Below are 11,685 nucleotides of genomic sequence, written 5' to 3'. Positions count from 1 at the left end.
GTATCATGTGCTGAAAAGTCACAAACTTGTCTTTTTTACACAACCCTCATTTCAACGTATTTCGTTATGAAAACTTACACACATGTGTGTTTATGCCTCCATTCATGACAAATAAAAACATAAATTTTGTTGAATTTTGATTTTTTTTAAAACCGGCCACCATGGAGGGCGAGCTCGAAAAGCAATTTTCGCTACAAACTAGGCATGCTTTTCTACCACAACAATGAGTCAATCATTTGTCATGACCAACTCTCCTGTGATTAATAGTGTATATGACATATGTAAGATTAAAGGTTAATTTTCCCCAAAAAAGGTTAAAGCTAAAGATAATCGAATTTATACTCCACTACCAGGCATCAGAAACCACGAAGACAAACGGAAAAAACAAGACAAATAACCGTCCAGTCCCTGCAAACCACAGCACAAGTTGAGAGAGACAAACGGACACCCCCGGTAATCTCACCTCCGCGAGGCACAGCAGCGGAGCTGCCCCCGCTATCTGGCTCGTCTTCCACCCCAACAGCTCATGATTTCCCCACTAAACCACACCAAAAACCGAGCCCCCTCCCACTTCCGCCCACTTGTCCACGAATCCCCAGCCATTAATTTCCACCGCCTCCTCCTCTCCCCCGCTTCAGGCCTCCAGCAGCAGCCATGGAGGAGGACTTCGAGCGAGCGGTGGAGGACGGCCTCAGGCTCTCCAAGCGGCTCGTCCTCCCGGGCGGTGCGGCCCCGCCGCGCCCGCACGCCGGGATGGACCGCTACGGCGCGCCGGACGCCGCCGCGGCGTCGTCGCTGCTGCCCGTGGCCCCCATGGCGTACGCGGTCGTCACGGACCCCGCCGCCGTCGACAGCCCCGACGTGCCCAGCTACCAGCCCCACGTCTACGGCCGGCTCAGCCCGCCCGCGCTCATCCCGCTCCAGATGCGCGAGGTCGAGCTGCGGGTGGACTGCGCCGCCGGGTGCGCCACGGCCGAGGTCACCCTCGTCGCGCGCTGGTGGCTGCACTGCCTCACCCGCAGCCGCGACTGCGACTGCCGCCTCGTCGTGCCCATGGGCGAGGAGGTGACCCGATTCGAACCCTCCGCCCTCCCCCTTTGCTATTTCGCCGTCGATTGGAATTTGCTGTGCCTGATTTTGTTGCCGTTACGCGCTGGAATGATTATGCCGATAAAGTTTGCGGTTATTCTCTAGTTAATTTGGCTTTGCTTTAGGTGGTTGGGGCCCATGAATTTTGCTGTGCGCATAAATCATTTGCGCTGGACCGCACATGGAGCCAGCCACTTGCGAATGCGCGTCACTATACATTATAGTTATGATTGGTGGAACATTGGGGTTGCCGTTATAGACGATTACGTTTGGAGCTCTTTGCTCTTGAACGCAGCTAGCTCTCTGCTGGCTGTGGGCTCCATCGTTGTTTTGGAAGCAAGCGAGGCCAATTCCTTGCTTACCAATCATGGAAATAAGCTTCATCAAGAAAGAAATATTCCGTTTGGACTAGGAAAGTAACCCGACTTTCTAGGGATAACTCTGCTTGTAGTTTGTACACTTGTCCACTAAATGCTTTAGTTGGTACAGGCATACTATTTTTAGGAAGTGCATTGTTTTTTAACTTGTCATTTCCGTTCGTGGTAGTCAAATATCTTCCGGTGGCCCAAACAGAACATTCCTTTCAGCTGTTTTGGAGAAATGTAAGTTGAATGGCATATTAAGTAGTGCATTTGTATGGTCTAGGTCTTTGTTTTTTATGTTCAGGTTTACTAAATGCTTTAGGGTTCTGTTGTTTTGGTTGCATTTGGGTGTAAGTTGGCAAAGACTTTAGTCTAAGCTCAGAAGTGAGAGGCTGAGAGCAGTTCATGGAAGCTTGATTTCTATCTATTTTTCAGGTTTCTGTTATTTGATTTATTGAACTTAGGCACAAATAGGGCGTGACAGCATGCGCAACAGGCTTAATGCATGACTGTATTCTCCTGCGTCTCCTCTGTTTTGGCCACCTGCCCACTAACATCTGTCCCACTTGACAACATGAAGTGCCCCAACCTTTCAGCCCGCATCCCGTATCGGCTCTCAATTTTGCCTTATTTTTCCTTGGTCTATCTGATAATTTAGCTATTTTACTGAACACATTGATCAGACTGGTATTCTGGATTGTAATTCGGTTTAGGTATGCCCGTTACTGACGCATCATTTGTCTCTCAAACAACCATGGAACTTCAAACATGCTCCATTTCTGCTGCATATGAACATAAAAAATATGGCGTCTTAGATAAGAGCGCGGCGACAAGATATTAGGAAGCAGTCATGCTACATGTTTGATATTCCTAATCTGTTCCAGGTTACAGCAGAGGCTCTCCTAAAGAAATATTCACAAAAAAATTATGTTCTTTATGAAGTTACATAGTACTGAATACATATTGAGATGTTGTCCATGCGGCCATGAATACAAGGGTGGAAATCACCTGGAAATATGTGCATAAACAGTGAGAAAAGAATAGCAGTTCAACAAGTCATGTTGAGCATTGCGAGTAGTCATCAAATCATGAGTAGTCAATAGTCATTGTAGCATTTCTGGTAACCCTACCATGATGGGCAAATGCAATGATCAAATTTGTTTGCTAATTTGAATTGAATAAATTGGTAAGAACGCACATCTATAATGGTTATTGTTTACTAGAACACGTTGGTAACTGCATCACTTGTGTGTTGGTCATTGCTACTACGACCTATGTTTATTAACACCATGCTAACTAAATCACGACCACAGTGTAATATTAGTTAGAATAGCCAGATAACTACACCACCACAATGGTGGTGACATATTCATCACTTAACAACTTGATGTTTACAACAACGAAACAGAACCTCTACTACTTCTCTAGTCAACATTGAATGCAAACAGTGCAAGTGATGTCAGTCATCACTGTATGCATTTTAAAAAGCAAACATACACTTGCTATTCTGTTTTATGTTGCAATATTTCTTAATGCATATGTGTATATATCCGGAATGCAGTTATTTTTTTGATTTACTGGTGATCTCAGTCTAAGAATAACAGTTTGGCTAACAGGGTTCAATTCTAGGCGCTGAGGTTACTGTTGGGAAAAAATCGTACAATACTCATGTAGTTGATGTAGATGGTAACAGTCCTGTGAAGATTGTTAAAACTGAGAGTGGTGGTATTCTGAAGAGCCAGTTTTTTCAATTGACAATACCACAGGTACTTATTTTGTAGTCATCAGTTTCCCAACTGCTAGCTTGTCAAGATTCAAGCTTTCAGCAGCCATATCTGCCTGTGCTAACTATTTTCTTTCATTGCGCCAAGGTTGTAGGAGGAGAAGACATCTTTGCCACAATTAGATGGTCACAGAAGTTGTTGTATGATAATGGACAGTTTTCTGTTGATATTCCGTTTCGGTTTCCACATTATGTGAACCCTTTACCTAAACTTTTCACAAAAAAGGAGAAAATTCAGTTAACTGTGAATAGTGGTGTGAGTAAAGAGGTTTTATTGCAGGGGACCAGCCATCCCTTGAAGGTAATTAACTTTTTCGTAAGCACCATTTGGTAATCTGTCCGATGTCATGGTTATCATGAGATGTTCTTGTGCATTTTCAGGAAAAAACCAGGCAGGGTGAGAAATTGTTTTTCTTGCATGAAGCTGTGGTTGAGAATTGGTCTATCAAAGATTTCACCTTTTCATATAGTGTAAGTTATTCTCCAGTAATCTATTTATTTGGTTAACTTTACCTTCTCTTCGGTACTTCTAAAATAATTTTGTGCTCATTATGTTCCACGGCCTTTCATATGCGAATATTGAAAGCAATATGTGGGCTATGTGTTCAAATATGAATTTATATAGTACATGGCCCATCCAGCAGCGAGTTAGGGAGAGGATCCCCTTGATCTCTGAGTTACAAAGTTTATCATTTAAATTAGGAATATATTTTTTAGCTTGGGACTCAAACCAATTGGAGATAATATCTGTGATTTGTTACTTAGATTGGATTGTTAGACCTCTATGTAAAGAGGACCCCCTGTGAGGAGTAAAGCAAGCAAGATCTAGAAGAACAGTTCTTCTATCTTGCATCCAGGGGCGAGAGCCTCTTCCAGTCTTCCTAACCCAAGTACACGACATAATAATACCTTAATATTAGTAGTTCAGTCATTAGCATGCTCAAGGTTTTTGAGTCGCGACTTGGCGAGTCGCCGCGAGCCCTGCGGCTCGGCGTATAGTCGACGAAAGTCGCTGTATAGTCGCCATAAGTTGCTGTATAGTCGCGAGTCGCCCTGATTTTTGGAAAACGACTTGGCGATTAGTCGGCGACTATACAGCGACTCAAAAACCATGAGCATGCTATAAGAATGCAACGAAGGAAAACATTGTACCAAACAAATACAGGGAGTGGGCCACATCACTGCCACATCAGTAGGCGAGACTGCACGGTGCTGTCTTTTCTGAGTGCGGTCCGATGAGACTCCTGCCAATGAGTGTGGGCCCTCTCCATTTGTTTGAGGTCCCAAATCATACAGATTCAGATTTTAGGGTTGAAGGACCAACCTTTTCCAATAAACACTTTATTTAATTAATAACTTTTGTTAACATGGTGACTACAGCTTTTACTGCATGGGTGCCATTGAGATCAGTGTCATTACCTAATGCATCGTTCATGTCTGTAGGTTTACTCAGGTGATGTGTCCGGTGGAGTGCTTGTGCAGCGCTCAACATTACGTGACTATGATGACAGAGACATTTTCAGCATTTTTCTCTTACCTGGAAATAACCAGAAAAGGAAGGTAGTTCCTTTTACTTATTGTCTTGTTATCTCGACACTAGTAACTAAACTATGTCAGTGCAAAAATCACTTGATGCTTGAAGATAACTTTACTGAAACATCTTTACTTAAAGTTTGTAACTCACTGAAAGTATTTAAGGTACTTGACTAAGTTTCTCATGAGTAGCTCTAATTCAACATGACACAATATTTTTTATCTGCTTTTGTGCTTCATAAATTATTTCTGTGAATGGATATTTATCTCATTCGAGTTATGTGATAGATCTTCAGAAAGGCAGTTGTGTTTATTGTTGATACAAGTGGAAGCATGCAAGGAAAGCCTATTGAGAATGTTAAGAATGCCATCTCAACTGCTGTTTCTGAGCTTGAGGAAGGAGATTACTTCAACATAGTAACATTTAATGATGAACTTCATTCATTCTCATCCTGTTTGGAGAAAGTAAATGGCAAAACAACAGAGAATGCAATAAACTGGATGAACTTAAATTTCGTCGCCCAGGGTGGCACTGACATCATGCATCCTTTAACCGAGGTACAATATTTGGAAAACTATACCAGTTGACATTTATATATGATTCATGCCACCTTCAGTGCTCACGTTATCTCTCATGCTGTAAGGCATTGGCGTTGCTGTCAAACTCTGATGGCGCACTTCCACAAATCTTTCTTGTGACCGATGGTTCAGTTGAGGATGAACGGAATATCTGTCGCACTGTGAAAACTCAGCTCACAAACAAAGGATCTATTTCCCCTCGGATTTCCACTTTTGGACTAGGTAATAGCAAATATGATTTTTCTTATTTACGACTTAACATATTGCTCTAAGATATACTGAAAGGAAACAACTGTTTGATTTTGTGGACACCCAAAACAACACACACACAAGTACTATCCTGGGATCAGATTGAGCAATCCCAGGGCACCCGCCCCGGACCAGGCCCGGCACTCGTCTTGAATGACATGTAGGAGGCGACGAACGTCAGGGGTTGCACCATTGAAAGTTATTCATTCCCATGTTAAAAATACATCTAACTTCATTCTCTTACGTATCCATTCTTATGTGTAAATCCTTTTGGATTACTCAAGTTTGTTCAGTAAAGAGGGATGATATTGGAGACATCAATATTTTATTTTACTTGTATGATTGCCAATTTTTTTACCCCGAAATAGTTTTTTATTATTTGTACTTACCCTTTGAAACAATATTAGGTTCATACTGTAACCACTATTTCTTGCGGATGTTGGCATCAATTGGCAAGGGGCATTACGATGCTGCGTTTGATACAGGTACGAACAAATTGCCCCCTTAATCCTCGAACCAGGCAGTGTTTTGTTCTACGCACTACTGAAACTCAAAACTCTGCATTATGCTCTAATGATCCAACTTTGGCAAGTTCCGGCTAGGACAATCTTACGGATTTCAGCTCTAGCCGACCCCAACTTGTTTGGGACTACAGGTTTTGTTGTTGTTCCCAACTTAGGTTTTCGGTTTATAAACTGTGTACACTGTGATTCTCGCAAAAAAAAAACTGTGTACATTGTGATTCCTCTCCTTGCACACATTCTTACTTTGTTAATAAGATCATTTTCATTAGGGCCCTTCACCATTATTTCTAGTCAAACCAAAAAACTTGACGTGCATATTGATTGTACAAACTTATTAGAATTCATGCTGAGCAGAGACTGGAATTTGATGAGATGATTTAAAGGTGTATGGAATCATTTTGTTCCTGTTCAGTTTTGCACTCAACAGCATGTTGCATTATGGAATCATATGATTTAGTAAGTTGGCAAATTAGTTCTATGGCTTTTTATAAAGCACAAGTTTTGACTTATTTGTTTTTTTCTATTTCATCCAGCATCTCTGATGTGCAGTAAACTTAATTGTTTATAAGTGTCTTGGTTGTACTAGAATTTGCAGGGTTTTTTCTAAAGTCCAATGCTATACTTTGCAAAACTGAAGTTTTTCATTCTGATTTTTGACACCAGGATCAATTGAGGGTCGAATACTTCAATGGTTCCAGAAAGCTTCATCCACAATCGTGGCAGACATTTCAATTGATGTCACAAAGCATACCCAAGAATTTGAAGTGAGTTCTATCCCAGCAAACCTGTCGGGCTGTCACCTTTTAGCCATGTCAGTATGTCACAAAAAAGCAACATGTGACAGTCATTTATTATTAATCTTGTGGTGACATATGCATGTACTATTAGTAAAACACTTTGTAGTAAGTTGTGTGTAAATGCTGAGTGGAGAGGGAGATAGGGAGAGTGAGGGGGCATAAAGTGCTTCTGTGTTTTGGGGTATTCAGTTGACTGCTTATTTTGGGAGCACTCAACAGCATGTTGCATCTTTAATTTTATGAAATAAATGCCCTCCTGCATTTGCTCATTTTCTTCTGATATAAAGGCGTGGATGGTTGGTATTTGGTATTTAAGACCATCTATCTTTCTTTCTTCATATAAGCATAGCTGGATCATCCATGTCTCTTACAATTGAACCTTTTCCCCATTCAGGTGGATTGTGAATATATTCCTGACATTTCAGCAAAATATCCATTATTTGTATCTGGAAGATTCCGAGGTGAACTGCCGGAGACTCTTTATGCTGAGGGCTATTTGTCTGACATGAGTAAGATATCGATTGAATTGAAGGTCCAACATATAAAGGACATACCTCTTGACAAAGTAAGTTTTTCACACTTTGTTCTAATAGCTGAGGAACTTCAGTAGTTCTTTTTTACGAACGAGAAACTCCGGTAGTTACTTGCATATGCAATCTAAAGCATCTTGTTGACCCCAACTGGCAGTTATAATAACGAGATATCACGTCAGCTTACCAAAATGGTAAAATTTGTCTGGAACATCTCTGGAAGTATTTACTGACCATGGATTTTTTGAAAGGATTTACTGTCCATGGAGTGAATGGCATAGCAATCAATTAAATAAAATATGTCACCCTTCACTTTGTGCACCAAGACCATTGTTTATCGTCGCAATGACCAGACACAAGGAGAGGGCGACAAAAACTAGACATTAGCATTGTTTTTAAATCGATGACTGGTCCGCTATTATTCACCTAGCTAGTTTTGCCAAACCGACTCGGCTAGCAGATGAAGTCAAAATGACTCGTCGGCTGGTTTACCAGCTAGCTCCGAGCCTCCGACTAGTAGTCGAGTTGTCAGTTAGAAACCCCAAAATATATGTCCGACTAAAAGTAATCCTAGGCAACACTACGTGACTTGAAACCTCCTGCTGGCCTGAACTCCCTGACTATTAGGCAATAACAGTCGGTCGACTAGTCTAAGTCAGCACTTGCCTGCCAACTGAATACCTCGACTAGCTGTGACTAGTTACGACTATCCAGTACTGCGAGTCTGCGGCTAGTCCATGAGTTGGTATCCTGGAGACACGGCTCGACTCGTCAACTCGTAATCCTTGTAGCACTGACTGGTGGTTGACTAGTCACTTAGCCAGTTGGGTGGTGCCTTGGCTCGACTTGTCTGACTTGAAAACAATAGTTGCATATAAGAATTTAGAACCATTGTTGTCCTAACAAGATTACAGAGCCGTTGAGCTCAACATGTGCTCTAAGTGTGCGTCGAATAGTAAGCTTGTGGAATTGTTGTTGAGGGTAGTAACTCGGAAATATTATGTGAAAGATTACTCAAAATTTTATAATCCATTTTATTTTCAAATTCAGGTGTTGGCAAAGCAACAGATGGACCTTCTAACAGCAAAAGCATGGCTTTCTGAAAACAAGCAACTGGAGCAAATGGTAACGTATATTCTGGGCTAATACCTCTCATCACATCTGATTCTGTCTTCACATTCTTAAATTAAGCTCTGCCTGTTAGTGTTAGGTATTAACTTGATATGACAATGTTCAAGTGGTTACTTTAAGGGTACTCCACTGCACTGAACTCGATGTCAAGATTAGAGAATAAATTATAGCAAAATGTGAGAGGATGACTAAACACAAGACATGGTTATCGCGTACTTGTAGTGTTGTGATGTTATTAGCACAGTTAGAGTGGCCGTATGCATCGCCCAGATGCAGAGGCAGGGGGTCATCCTCCTTTTCTAAAAAAAAAGCACAGTTAGAGTCCAGTTTGGTTACTACAGCAGTGTAGCCGGATTAAAGAAATAGGGATATGTGACTCAGTTGTGTCAGAGTCGAAGCAGAGCCCTAGTGCTAGTTGAGCACTACAAGTCACTAAGCGATATCCCTTACCCTAAAAATTGTTGCCGGAATCTCGCCAGAGGTCGGCAGGGAAGACGAGAAATCAAAGAGAATTTACTGAGATTGGGAGTTTTCTGCCTAAAATTGAGCAGGTGGGGGTGGGTTTTGGGTTAAAAGCCAGTCTACTTCAGGAAGGTATTTTGAATTGAGAAGTGGGTGAGTGGGAGCATGTAGGAAAGCAAGATGAACTCAAAGCAGCTCTATGTAAGGCGCGGCATACTCTTGCATATTCTAGGACATCAAACTTTCTTTTCTCTGCGGAAGTCATTTCGTTCTTTTTACTGCAATCAAAGTTTATATCCTTGCTTGAAATTATCTTTTGCGATGTGCCCGGAAGCTTAAAGTTGGAATATTCACCTTAATGAATAACATTGTTTCTAAAATCTGCTCCAGCGCTCACATTATTTGAACAAACAGGTGGCGAAAATGAGCATACAAAATGGCATTCCTTCGGAGTACACACGGACGGTCCTACTTCAAACCATCATGGAAAAAATAGATCCAGCACAACAGGTAATCATATTGTCCAAACAGATTCATCCTTCTTCATTATGTCTCGGTTGATATTGCCAACTCAGAATAATCAAAGATTAAATTCGATCTAGAAAACAAACGGAGCAGGTCTCGCTTAGAACTCAGTAATACTGCATTGCCTATTAACGCAATTCTTCAGACATTCTAGTGTCTTCAAAGAAAGTTCAGAGAACGTGTGATCAAGCTTGCTGCTGCCCTTATGCAGGGAAAACGGAAACCAAAGAAACCAGAGGAGCCTTCAGCGACACCGCTGCAGGGCCTGACACTCGGCTTCGGCAACGTGCCGGCGACGACGGAGAACCTAACCTCGGGGTTCGGTGACACAAGGGCGCCGGATAAATTCGAGATGTTCGGGAAGGCGGTCGGCGGCTGCTGCGGCCGCGTGGCGGACAGCTGCTGCTGCTGCATGTGCTTCATCAACTGCTGCAGCAAGATGAACGACCGGTGCGCCATCGTGCTGGTGCAGATGTGCGCCGCCCTCTCCTTCCTCGGCTGCTTCGAGTGCTGCTCGGAGCTGTGCTGCGGCGGGGGCGGCTCGGACTGACGACGGCCCGAGAAGAGGCGTGGTGTGTTGTACAGTGAAGTGTGCATAGTGTTGCTGTATAGGATGCGCGTCACGTATATTTATTTGTATTTATATACTGCTTGATTGTGAGGCCTCACTTGTCAATATCGGCCGGTAATAAACCGTCTGGTGCACTGGCGATGTAAAGCGAGCTAAGGGGGATTTAAACGAAGAGAAATGACTGCTTGTCCCATGAGAACAGTCTTTCTCTCTCTCTGAAATGCACAAGAACAGTTGATTATGTGGGCAGAGTACCTGAATTAACCTGCATGTAACCTCTCCTTTTGCCCAACTGAGGCGCATGAATATCTCAGGCGACTGGGGTTTTGCCCGATGATCGAGCCATCATTTCGCAAACGTTTAACCTTGATGCTCCGTCTGCGTCTCATGAACAATTACAATCCCACACGTCCCCGGCGTTCGCACACCGTTGCAAGGCGCGAGCTCAAAACTGTATCAGCAAAAGGGGTTTTGAACCGCGTGCGATGGCTCAATCTACACTACCGTCAGAATCATGGCCAACAGCTCTGATGTATGGCACGCCCTGTTGCAACACGGTCTACTGGAATGGAGAGTTTTGCCTCCGTTGTCATGGAGGTTTGTCATAAGGTCGTATGCCACAAGAATTCCATGCTTGAATTGCGCCCCTTGTCTTTGACTGTTACTAATCTATTATTCTATTTATAATTGGTATTTACTGTTAGGAATAAGCAACTTGTATTCCCGTAAGGCCATAGGCCGATATATATACATGTACAGGTGTAGAACATATACAGAAAACCCCTTATACAACGGGATAAATACAAAGGGGTACATGACCTATATTATAACTCTAACACCCCCTTCAAACTCATGGTGGAGGAACAACACTGAGTTTGGAGAGATAAAAGCCATGTTGTGCTCTAGTCTGGGCCTTCGTCAGGAAATCTGCCAACTGTAACTCGGAAGGCACATACTGAAGAGCAATAACCTGATCCTGCACAGCAGCGCGCACATAGAAAGCATCAACACCAATATGCTTGGTGAGCTCATGCTTCACAGGATCGCGCGTAATGCTAATAGCACCTGTACTGTCAGATAAGAGCAGAGTCGGTGTAGTGACAGAAACGCCAAAATCCTGAAGTAACCACCGTAACCAAGTCACCTCTGCCGTCAAAAGAGCCATGGCTCGCAACTCAGCCTCAGCACTCGAACGGGAAACTGCAATCTGTTTCTTCGTCTTCCAGGCAATGAGAGAACCGCCAAGAAAAACACAGTAAGCAGAAAGTGAACGGCGATCAGAAGGATCACTAGCCCATGTAGCATCCGCATAGGCCTGAAGCTGTAAAGAACTGGAGCTAGGAAAGAATAGACGGTGAGAGATCGTGTCCCGAAGATATCGGAGAACACGAAGGAGATGACTATAGTGAACCGATGTGGGAGCAGAGACAAACTGACTCAGAATATGAACCGGATAAGAGATGTCCGGACGAGTGACAGCTAGATAGACAAGACTGCCAACAAGATGACGATAACGCGTCGGGTCAGGGAGAGGATCACCATCAGTAGCA

The 11,685-nt window shown here is 43.0% G+C and overlaps 1 protein-coding gene across 1 annotated transcript; it reads left to right on the top strand.

The window, feature by feature from the left end:
- The first annotated feature begins 419 nt into the window (after window positions 1-419).
- LOC109748669 (uncharacterized) lies at window positions 420-10,376 on the top strand. The gene is made up of 13 exons (XM_020307693.4): window positions 420-1,065; window positions 3,068-3,217; window positions 3,323-3,535; window positions 3,616-3,705; window positions 4,678-4,794; window positions 5,056-5,325; window positions 5,412-5,568; window positions 6,003-6,080; window positions 6,783-6,883; window positions 7,311-7,481; window positions 8,497-8,571; window positions 9,454-9,549; window positions 9,776-10,376. Exons 1-13 carry the CDS (start codon window positions 655-657, stop codon window positions 10,112-10,114), a joined length of 2,268 nt encoding a protein of 755 aa, XP_020163282.1. The 5' UTR covers window positions 420-654; the 3' UTR covers window positions 10,115-10,376.
- The last annotated feature ends 1,309 nt before the right edge of the window (window positions 10,377-11,685 follow it).

The sequence above is a fragment of the Aegilops tauschii genome, chromosome 5 (genome assembly GCF_002575655.3).
Source record: "Aegilops tauschii subsp. strangulata cultivar AL8/78 chromosome 5, Aet v6.0, whole genome shotgun sequence".
NCBI lineage: Eukaryota > Viridiplantae > Streptophyta > Magnoliopsida > Poales > Poaceae > Aegilops > Aegilops tauschii.
The sequence above is the reverse complement of the archived record's forward strand: the minus strand, read 5'-3'. Positions and strand labels throughout refer to the sequence as shown.

Excerpts from the sequence above, each read along its gene's own strand:
- LOC109748669 (XM_020307693.4), top strand. The coding sequence starts at position 655 with ATGGAGGAGGACTTCGAGCGAGCGGTGGAGGACGGCCTCAGGCTCTCC. Across the intron at positions 5,326-5,411 it reads TCATGCATCCTTTAACCGAG|GCATTGGCGTTGCTGTCAAA; the intron begins GTACAATATTTG and ends TCATGCTGTAAG. Across the intron at positions 9,550-9,775 it reads AAATAGATCCAGCACAACAG|GGAAAACGGAAACCAAAGAA; the intron begins GTAATCATATTG and ends GCCCTTATGCAG.